Source organism: Theobroma cacao, chromosome 1 (genome assembly GCF_053813885.1).
Source record: "Theobroma cacao isolate CCN51 chromosome 1, ASM5381388v1, whole genome shotgun sequence".
NCBI classification, from domain to species: domain Eukaryota; kingdom Viridiplantae; phylum Streptophyta; class Magnoliopsida; order Malvales; family Malvaceae; genus Theobroma; species Theobroma cacao.
The window spans coordinates 39745552-39756691 of NC_142639.1; the positions used below are offsets into that span (position 1 = coordinate 39745552).

General features: G+C 34.7%; 3 protein-coding genes across 4 annotated transcripts; 2 read left to right on the forward strand and 1 right to left on the reverse strand.

Annotated features, from left to right (window-relative positions):
• The first annotated feature begins 2471 nt into the window (after positions 1 to 2471).
• LOC18614104 (RING/U-box superfamily protein) lies at positions 2472 to 3258 on the forward strand. The gene has a single exon (XM_007051684.3). It carries the CDS (start codon positions 2594 to 2596, stop codon positions 3098 to 3100), a length of 507 nt encoding a protein of 168 aa, XP_007051746.1. The 5' UTR covers positions 2472 to 2593; the 3' UTR covers positions 3101 to 3258.
• A 1909-nt stretch (positions 3259 to 5167) lies between these two features.
• LOC18614105 (uncharacterized) lies at positions 5168 to 6793 on the forward strand. The gene is made up of 4 exons (XM_007051685.3): positions 5168 to 5455; positions 5583 to 5860; positions 6277 to 6341; positions 6420 to 6793. Exons 1-4 carry the CDS (start codon positions 5265 to 5267, stop codon positions 6621 to 6623), a joined length of 738 nt encoding a protein of 245 aa, XP_007051747.3. The 5' UTR covers positions 5168 to 5264; the 3' UTR covers positions 6624 to 6793.
• A 137-nt stretch (positions 6794 to 6930) lies between these two features.
• Positions 6931 to 8587, reverse strand: LOC18614106 (uncharacterized). Of its 2 annotated transcripts, XM_018129650.2 has the most exons (7): positions 8393 to 8587; positions 8256 to 8312; positions 8065 to 8146; positions 7885 to 7980; positions 7680 to 7804; positions 7570 to 7588; positions 6931 to 7398 (listed from the first exon to the last, which is right to left on the reverse strand). In XM_018129650.2, exons 2-7 carry the CDS (start codon positions 8291 to 8293, stop codon positions 7069 to 7071), a joined length of 690 nt encoding a protein of 229 aa, XP_017985139.2. In that variant the 5' UTR covers positions 8294 to 8312; positions 8393 to 8587; the 3' UTR covers positions 6931 to 7068. The 2 variants fall into 2 exon arrangements, with proteins under 2 accessions (XP_017985139.2, XP_088659074.1); XM_088802948.1 differs by having other exon boundaries at positions 8256 to 8586.
• Between the last annotated feature and the right edge of the window lie 2553 nt (positions 8588 to 11140).

The following is an 11140-nucleotide window of genomic DNA, read 5'->3' on the forward strand; positions in this document are numbered from 1 at the left end:
ACATACTAATTTTTAATTATCCTGACATCACTAGTATCATTAACTTTTTCTTTTAAACTAATGAAAGGAATTAAAGAAATTTATTTTAAACAAAATAAACATTTCAAGATAAAATGATAGATATTTTATTTGAAAAATAAGACATAATATTTAAAAAAATTTTAAATTATTTAGAAAATTTCATAAATCTTTATTCTTCTATCTCTTATATTTTATTTTGTATAATATTTAAAAAAGCTAATAAACTGTTCAAAAAAATTCAAATAAGTTTTTATATTTTTATTGTATTAAATCAAATCCTAAAATTCAAATAAGTTTTTATATTTTTATTGTATTAAATCAAATCCTTATATTTTTATTTTGAGTTAAATAAGTTTTTATATTTTTATTTTAAATTAAATAAACTTTTATAATTAATTATTATCTTTATTAAAATGTCATTCATCGCTATATACCACGTGATGCTAATGTGGTATGTTAATATATCATAATTGACGATGATGTGACATGCTGACATATCATAATTGATGATAACGTAACATAATAATTTGATATAATAATAAAATCATGTGACTTTTTTATCCTCCATATTGACTTTATATTAGTGTCATGTTGATATAAAATAATATTTCAACTAATGATCATTAGTTATAAAGATTTATTTGACTCAAAATAAAAATGTAGAGATTTAATTAAACGCAATAAAAGAATAAAAGCTTTTTAAATTTTTTTAAAATAATTTAAGAATTTATTTGAACATTATACATTTTATTTTAAATCAAACAAGTTTTTATGATTAACATTTAAGTAACAGTTATTAATTAAAATATTATTTATTATTTTATTTTATATGATGTTGACGTGATATATTGATAAATTATAATAAATGTAACATGACAATATAACATAATCATGCGAATTTTCATCATCTTATACAGATATCATGTGACATAAAAAAGATAAATAATATTTTTATTGATAATAAATAATCAACAATTAATCATATAAACTTTATTAAATGGAATAAAAATATTAATTTATTTAAATTTTTTATATAAGAGAGATAATTTTTAAAAAATATTATATAATAAAATAAGCAAATAAAATAAAACAGAGCGACAAACCATGCCGTATGGAGTGTACTTAAAAATATTGAAAGCAAAAGAGGGAAGAAGACAACGTCAGTAATTAGCAACCGAACTGTGCGAGAAAAGAAAAAGAAAATCCAAAATAAGAGCAGGGTCGTGCCAGCAATGATTAGTGATGGGAAGTTGATAAAAAAAAATAATTGTGATTGCAGCTTTGAAATCCTTGTTTTCTGAGAAATTATTGCTTTTTTTTCACCCCTTTTAAATTAATTAATTGATTACAATGTCAGGTACAGACAATGGAAGCTCTAGCTAGGGTCGAGTAGGCCTTGCATCATAACACACGGCGGTCCCTTATTAAAATATTCAATCATTTCCAAAGTTAAAAATTTTAAACGGCTGTACTCCCTCTCTCTCCTTATCTGCATTAGCCATTTGTAGCATTTCAAACTCTAAATAAATTATTCTGACGTAATTTGCTAAATTTCATATATATTATAAATAAGATTTAAGACATTTTCTCGAAATAAATTCAAATTTGTAAATTAATGAAAACTTATTATTTAGGTTCATCAGACTACATGATTAATCAATAACATCGGTGAGTATAGTGATAAAATTTAATATTGAGTCGTATGTAGTGAGAAATTTCACTTTAATTTGTATTGAAATGTAACAATTACATAATTAATCAAACATTATTTATTAAAATACTTTAATTATAAATCATTAAGGTTTGATTTTATGATTATTATCTTTCTTTGAAAGGATTGAAGCTTAATTCATCAACTTCCAATTAATACATGTTTCAATAGTGTAAGAAAAAGTCAAATTAAATTTTTTTTTTTTGGTTTGCGTGTGTGAAAATGTTTAAGAATCAAATCCAATGATTATGAGCACTAGAAACACATGGTAAAAATTTAGAATAAACTAAACAAAGACTAAACGTAATGAATCCTCTACTTTATTACTTAATCCTCGCAGATAGAGTCAATTAGGCAAAGATAATTATTAAGAAAAAGAGATGATGCATCGAATGCTTACTTGTTGCTGCTGATGCCGATGATTGTTGTTTAGCCGTCCCCGCGTCTCTTACAGTTCCACTTCCTCACTCCTTCCATTTACAGCACGTGACACGTGTGCCATTTTCCCACTCTTCCGAGAGATTCGATCCACTCACCTTCCTCCCTTTATTTATTATTTTTTTAAAGAGGGTACCCCCAAACGCAGCCTTTCTTTACTCCGAATGTCACCATCACCCCACGGCCTACTCTACCTCACCCACCAATCAAATCTATCCACCCATGTCACAGTCAGTGACTGAATCAGTCTCTTATTAGCATGTACTATAATTTGCATACGAACCCATGGCTGAAGCCAGTCAAGCAGAAGCTTCCTCTTCTCCACTCTTGTTTCTCTCTCAACACTGTCTCTCTGTATAAATACGTCAACAAAAGCATTCTCTTCGCAATTTTAAGTTCATTTTGTTGTAAAAAATTTCCTTCATGGGGTTTCCGGTTGGTTACACGGAAGTTTTCTTACCAAAACTCTTCGTTCACACGCTTTCCTTCCTGGGTTTCATCCGAAGTCTAATTTTTGCCCTTTTTAACTACCTTGGACTCTCCGATTTCCTCGAGACAGACACCGTCTGGCCGGAGAACCCGACCCGAACAACCCCCGAGAACCCGCCCGTATCCGCTCTCCTGATCCGGGAAATCCTCCCCGTTATAAAGTTCGAGGAACTTGTCGTCGTGGGGGACCCGCCGGAGAGCTGTGCCGTTTGCTTGTACGAGTTCGAAGGTGGGGAAGAGATCAGGTGGTTGAGGAACTGTAGGCACGTTTTCCATAGGGCGTGCTTGGACCGTTGGATGGACCATGATCAGAAAACTTGTCCGCTTTGTCGGACACCCTTTGTTCCTGATGAGTTGCAGGATGAGTTTAATCAACGGCTCTGGGCTGCTTCTGGGGTCGGTGATTTTTACAGTGAGTACAGTTCGGTTCCGGGATTGTAGATTTTTCTTTAGGCGGGGAAGGAGGGGGCCGGTACTTGTTTTGTTTTATCCAATGGCTTTTTTTTGTAACGAGCTTAGTGAAAATTGTACATATTACATGACAAGTTGGTGCATAGCCAATAAAAAAAAAGAAAAAAAAAGGATAAAAGTTTTGCATATACAGTTCTTACAGTTTGAATGCTACAATTACGCTTTGTTTGAATTGTTTCTCAGGTTGAGAAATGAATATCAATCAATCTACAACCTGTTAATATTTTTATATAAAATTATTTAGGTTGGATTTCAATTCTAGTTAATTGAAAAGAGTTGAAGTGTGCACTTTACAGCTAGGGATTTGCTGGTATGAAATGAGATTGTTACCTATCTTTGTTGTACTTTCTCCTATAATTTTTGGGCTCAACTGCAAAGATCTTTTATCTAAAATTTTTGCTATAATTTGCTTATGAGGAGTGGATGTGTCTGTGAGTGAATTGAGCTTTAACAGTGTTGTCATCAAAGGCCATGATGCTTTGGTTTTCTGGTTGGATTCTTAGCTTCTTTTTAATAAAGAGATTCTTGGACTATACATTAAATTATTATATCAACTTTGGGGTGTTGGGGTTTGTTAAGCAGGTGGCTGACCGATTTGTTAGGATCTTGTCACTGTCTGTCAATGAACAATGAACATGAAACTGATGACAAAAAAAAAAAAAGGGAGATGATGTTTATTTATAGTTTTCCCTTTCCTTTCCTCAATTCAATTTGAGGTTCAATTCACAAAACCCAGTGCTGGTATGAGTTGATTATATTATTCTTGTATTAGATGGCTATTTTTGAAGCCTTTTTAGGGTTAAGTTTAGCCCGACGAATCAAAAGAAAGACTCCTGTTTTACTGATTTACTGTGTGGGTATTTGGGAACAACTCGTAGTCTTGTAGAAGTTGTTACTTTGCAGAAACTTTGGCAGTGATGATCAACTGCAGGTGTTTGTCATCTCATACTGATCTGTTAAAGAATGGTAAAAAAGTTTTGAGCAAGGGAAATAGATGGCTGATTGCAGATGCATTAACAAAAAGTGGTGCCCTGGTGCTGGTGCATTGATATTGCTTTTCCGTATGATGATTTTACTGAAGTTGGATTCTGTGCTCGACCCATCTTTTTCTCAGGCTCTGTTTAACTGCCTAAGGCTTGAATTCCATGCTGGCTCTGTAGCTCTGCAACACTGTAAAAAAGTGACATCAAAATGCAGCTGGTTTTCAGCATGGAATCTGAAATTCTGAATTAGTCCCCTTGATGGCCTGAACCATGTCTACGGGTAGGGGGCCCTTCCTGCCATCTCCCAATACCACAGGATTAACAGGACTCAGCAGCCCCCTTTTTGTTTCAACTTTGAGGGAGACAAAAAAAAAATTTTTGAAGGATCCTAAGTGAATCTGCTAACTTTCTTTATCTTACCTTTTCCCTTTTATTAAAGAAGAAAGTGAATCTATCAAAAAGATTTAGCCCAAAGCTCGGTGCCTTCACTTTAATGTGATAGAGATCTAGTTGTCTATTTTTGATCATCCCTCTTACTTCGTAAATCTTCAAACAAATCGGAGCAGCTTAGTATTGGCTATGGGGCTTCCCTAAGATGGGAAATGGTGTGCCTCTAACGAGTTCTGCAAGTTAGGTTTAGCCACTTGGCCCAACATGTGGTTGAACTTTAGTTCAAATTGTCGCCAGCAAAGGGAAAAAGGGCCTAGTCCAAGCTGCAAACGTACTTCATTTTAAGTGTTCAACCTCGATATACGTGAACGGTGAACCGTTGATTTTGCTTGCTTCCTTTGATCCCATACCCTAATAAACTACTCGCCATGGCATGCATTGTTTGACTTTCCAAGGGTCGCTGAGTTCTATTGACAGAAAACCCCTTCCTAAATGACAGCAGTTCCGTAACCATGAAAAAAACACAACATGAACCCAACGTATGTAATTTTAACCAACACTTCCTATGACAGTTTCAACTTCACTTTCACCTTGCAACTAACATGCCTATTATTTCTTTTCCCCAACACCGTTGCTTAAACTCAAAGGCTCTTTCGCAAATCTCCACATTGCATTGCTTCAAAACTAAACAAAGAGAAGAAAACTTTACAACCCTTAAATCTCTATCAACATTCTCCCTCTTTCTATCTCTGAATCTTAAAATGTCCATCAGTATTGAATTTATGCATATAGCTGTCATAGTGATCTCTTTGTTGCTTGGATCATTGAACGTACATTCTCTACCATGTGAAGACAGTAGATGCAAAACTGGATCATGCAACAGCACCGGTGCCTGCATTTGCAATCTCCCTGATCCATCCACCATCTTGGGTGGTGATCGTCCTTTCCTCGGGTAAATTTCAACATCTTCAAACTCTTGAACCATCTGCATCTTCTTTGTGTTTGATTATTAGGACACTTCTTGGTGAAGTCATCAAAGTAGTTCTGGTAAATGTTTGTTCTGCTATTGTCAACTACAGGGGGGAATACTGTGATGAAGAGATGACAATGTGTGATGGGACAAATTCTTTTTGGTGTCAAAACGGTGGGATCTGTGAAGAGATTGTTCAGGGTGAGGATTACTCCTGCAAATGTCCTCCAGGATATGCTGGAGAGCATTGTGAGCATCGCGGAGCTCCTTGTGGTAGGATATTCTGCTTCCATGAAGCTGAATGCCTGGCTGAAAGTGATGTATGCGAGTGTTCCCTTAACTGGAAAGGAAGTGCTGATTGCTCCCTCCCAACAAAAAACAGAACAGGTCAACTTTCTTCTCCTACCTTGTTTATAATCTGATTCTCTTTCTGTTTGTTTCCTTGTGTTACTCATCTTAAAGAGGATTGTCTTGATGAGTTTGAAAGAATTAAATACCAGATTTTACAAAGGTTTTATGCTTTATTAATAAAGTCAATGATCCCTAATATTCACGTTTTGAATACTAGGTGTTACATGGATTCTGTCCTATTGAACATAGCTACTGCTCTAATCCATTTTCATGTTTCATTTTGGATTTAGTTAATAGTTTTTTAACCCGCTCGGCAATAATAAATTGCGACAGGGGATGTCAATCTCTTAGTTTTATAGACAAGAAGACGCTTCTAAAGTTTCAAAGAGCACGGCTAGTTACTTGAAGTCTTTGTTTATCTAAATGCTCTAACATATTACAAATCGTTGCAGATTCCTTTATGAATTCGACTATGTCTCAATTGCCACATTGGGGAAGCAGTAATAGCGGTACAAGTGTGAGTATGATTCATCTCTCCCTACCGTTTCTTTCACTCCTGACCAGGCAGAATATAATCTATAGTTCATTTTCACAGTGGATTGTGGTGGTTGTGGCCATTTCATTTTCAGTAGGAGCAGTAGCAGGGGGTGCTATATATGCCAAGAAACTGTTCGGCAAGAAAGAAAGCGCTCCAAAATTTCAGCAGCTATCACGAATGCAAAGTCATGGGATTTTGGATGATGATGAAGGTGATTCCATGGTTCCAGAAATGACTCGAAATGGTAACCAACGGCTTTAAATTTATGAAGTATTTGCCAGCAATGAAACAGTGGTTCGGCTTTGATCAGACGTTATATGGTTCAGTTGTAATTCACGGTAGCAATGGAAATAATATCTTTTGTACTTGGATTTAACGATTGAGGTGTATTTGATGAAAAAAGATCACAGAGATACATTTTCAACAATGAAGGATTTAGTGTACATTTTAGTTCCTTTTTCCATTTGAGCAGATGCTTCTGACAGGTGTAGAATAATAGAGGAGACTTTATGATATGCTGCTACCCAGGGCTAAAACTTCTTTCAGATATGAATCTGATCGAAACAGAAAGAAAAAACTGCACATACTTTTCCATGTAGTAAAATTTCCAATGCATATCACAGCGGTCAAGGAGAAAGTGATCAACGAGTCAATCCAAATTTCACCATTCAGATTACTTGTATTTGAACATGTATTACTATCTAGATCACTTATGATAACCTTGAGGAGGAGGAGAGGAATATCCTGTAGAAGGCAAATGTTGAGTAGGTGGCAAGTAACCTGGAGCAGGTACTGGAGAAGCATTAGCAGGGTAACCAGGCGGGGATAGTGGGTGTGCAGCGCCAGGGTAGCCTGGGATAGGTGGCGGACATGCGTAGCCATAGGACGGCTGCCACTGCTGTGGTTGAGGTGGATATCCAACAGCTGGAGGCACTGGCTGATCAATCCGTGACATCTGCTGCACTGGAGGAACCACCATAATCGGTGCAGACCCGAATTTACCATCCCTTTTGTCCATTTCAATCTTGTGCTGAGCCTGCATTATTACATGGTTAAAAATAAAATTTAGAAGGGTCAAAGCAAATAAATCTTGTAATTTGGAAACCTTAGCCTAGGTTCTTTTTCAAAGGCCAAGCGTCTAGCTAAGCTGGTTCACTGTGTTCTGCATCGGCCTAAGCTCTTTACAAGCACTTTGTTGATTGCTTACCTGCATACAAGCACAGACCCTACAAAACAAAACAATACAAAAGATCAAGAGAAATTCTTTTAAGGAACCCTTCGCAGAAGGCATTCAAAAGGATACATCGAATGTCTTACGTGCAATAAACTGCTTCATTGAAACAGTTTAATATCTCTGAGGCATCCTCAAGCTCATCGCTTCCACTAATAACAGCAATCAGACGAAATATGCATGCAATTTGTGCAAGACAGAACATAAATCCCTGCAAAATACGTTTAACTTTATCAGCAAAAACACTCAAGAAAAAGCAGATAATCGATACAAAAAGACAGAGAGATTTACAATGATGCAGTTGTCACATTTCGTGGTCTGTATATTGAACTCATCTTGAAGAAGAAAGCGAGTTGAAGCAACTGAATTCGAGAAGCAACAGACAACCTAGAACGAATGGGAACAGAATCAGACTCTTTTTCTGGTTAAATTCGGGAACAAGAAGACTACTACAGGGGCTTTTCCTTCTACCTCAGTGCATAGACAAAATTCAGGACATTGGCTTTCCCCAAGCTTGCCGCTGCAAGGCATGTAACCCCCACAACATTGGTACCTACAACATTAGAGGTAGAACACAAATCCGAGATGTCGTAAACTAAATTTTGCAATTTCGAATTCTGGTCGGATGATAGAGCTGTAGAAGTGACGACGTCCCTTTTTACCTGGACATATCATCGTAAAGAGCTCGTTTCCGCAGCATATATGAAACGCACTGGGGGCTGTCATTCACGAAAGACGGAGCGTTAGTAGGTGGCATCTGATCCATGGCACTGAAAACGGATTTTCAGCCTAACCCGACCTCAATTTTTCACTGTGATTCGGAATCCCATCCCGCAACGGCCTTTTTTTCAGGTTGGAAACATATTACTTTTGAGTTTCCCTTTTTAAGACTGCAAAGGAATCAAAAGGTTTGGAAGATGGAACAGAGACTCAGCAGCTCTTTCTTCTTCCATCCTTCTCCTTTTGCTGTTTGGGTTGTGGGATTTGTTTATATATTCTTGTTTTTTTTTTTAAAAAAGTCATTTGAGGTTTGGATTTGTTATTCTTCTCAGTCTCTAGTTATAGATAAGAGAATTTCTGGGTTATTTTGCATGGCTATAAGTTTATTCTTAGTCTAAATCGAAACAAACCAATTTTTGTTCTATTATGGCTTAATTAAAACTCTAATAAATTCATAATAAACTATATAATACTCAATGGTGTTAAAAGAATATGAGAAAAAAAAAATGAAAACAGAAAATAGCATCTAGGGTGACACAGAAAACTCACCAGCATGCTGCATAGAGGCAGTCTGTAAGGAAAATGAAAATGGAATGAGATATCCAATTTAATTACAAAAAAAAAAATTAACAGAATATCTCTAGAAACAAGTTTATGGAAAATGAAATTCATACCAAGAAGAAAAAATTTCAACCGGTTACCTATTCTTGTAAGCACGTATTAAGCTCAAAACCTAAATCTGATTTGGTGCTAAATGATTTTTCTTCTATAAAATATTCAAACAGTTTCTTATTAAGATGTTGATAAATTTAGTTTTGATCTGTATGTTTTTTTAAATTTTCTGATTTATAATAAAATGAATCCATTTGATCGAAAAAAAGCAAACAAAAACAGAAAGACTATAGTTTCTGTCCTGTTTTCATTCCTTCTTTCTTTTACGTACGTTTTTCAACAGGGAATACTCTAAGCAGAGCAATTTTTGATACGGTAAAAAGAAGCACGTAAACCTTTCCATTTGGAAAGATTAAAAACCTGAAAGACAAAGACATTCATGCATGGACAAGGAATTTCAAACATTCATTTTGTTGTCCTTGGAGCCAAACAGAGATAAAAACAAAATATTGTCTGAAACGAAGAAGAAAAAGAAATGGGGGGGAAAGAGTAAATATATAATTACAGGGAAGATCAAATGTGATGGCGTCCATGAGACTAGTGTGCCAGACATTCCTGTAACTCTGACGAACCACCATTTTGTCATACCTATCTTGGAAACCCATCGTCCCTGAATTCAGATGCTAAAGAACAAGAATCAAAAGACACCACAACGTACGATACGAAATCGAACAACCTAAAAAATTCGAATCACTATGGATTTCGTTGTTCGTCCGTCTCTGAATGAATATACAGCGTGAGAAAGAAGAATAAGCAGAAAACTGAGGGAAACGCCAAGTACAGCTAGGAGAAAAGCGAGAGGGGAAAAAACACGGAACAACGTTCGAAACGGAATCGTCCGATTAGAAATTCAGACAAGATTCTGGTTCGGTCTTGTTTTTCTTGTTTGATGTCTTCAATTTTTCAACTTCTTTTGTTTTTGCCACGCGGGCTTTTTATGGAATGTTAATCATATAATAACTTGGGTTAGTGATAAATTAGTTGTATGTTTAGTAAATTTTTCCGTAATTAGCTGAATAATTCCCCCAAGTTTAGGAAGATCAAATAGTATGTTGCTCCATGGTTGTGATTAAGTTGTCCCAATTAAATTATATATATAAATATGATAAAATTTTTTGACATAAATAAATTATTTCAACGCCAAATTAAAGTGTAAATATATAATTTGTCATAAGCTTATAATTCATCACTATATTGTATCTACACATTATCACTTAAACATATAGTATGATTTTATAAATATGCAAAGATAAATATTTAAAATTTTTAAAATTATAACCTTTTATTGTTTTAAATTTATTAATGAAATGATAATATTTGACTAACTAATAATATATTAAACATTATAAATACATCATATATTAATTCATTTTTCATTTATTTTATTAAAAAGCTTACATTTTGGTCGACTTTATGAAATATATATTAATTCAAAATCTTATAAACTTAACCTGTTGAAGTGACGTTGTCTTCATTTATTTTTATACCATGTTGAATCCTAACACAAAATGTAGAATCGAAGGAAACAAGCAAAACGAACGCAGTTTGAACAAGTTTGGTCTTCAAAGCACAATGGCGAAAAAAAAGGTCAACCGAGATATAAAAGAAATCCAGTGTAGCAGCCAATCTCATCCTCACACGACAACAAGTTTCAATGAGTTTGAGTACGTCTGATCACCAAAGTACGGCGTGACATTGACCTTTCACTACCTATACATTTTGTTTTAGCATTATTATAATTATCTCCTGAGCATTTTTGCATTTTAGAAATAAAAAAAATTACTTCTCAAATGAGATCAAGAGTGGTCTCTCCACGCGCGTTCAACGAGCGTGCCCGAAATCTATTATTCGAGTCTGGATTTCTTTTTCCTTTTCCTTGGTTGAAAAGGTTAAAAAGAGACTCCCTTTGTGTGGATAAAAATATTTTCAAAAAGAAATTTGGACGAAATTTAATTTGAAAATACAAAAAATAAACAATTTCAATTTGTTCAAGGCATTGAAAATGCATGAAATATCAGTTGCAACTTGCACTTTCTGTTCCTCTCCAATCCTACCAAGGCCAAAAAATAATAAACAAAGAAGCAAAATTTCACCATGTTAGTTGTTAGTTACAAATTAGGAATGTTATATTTAAAAAAATTTTAATAAATTCTTA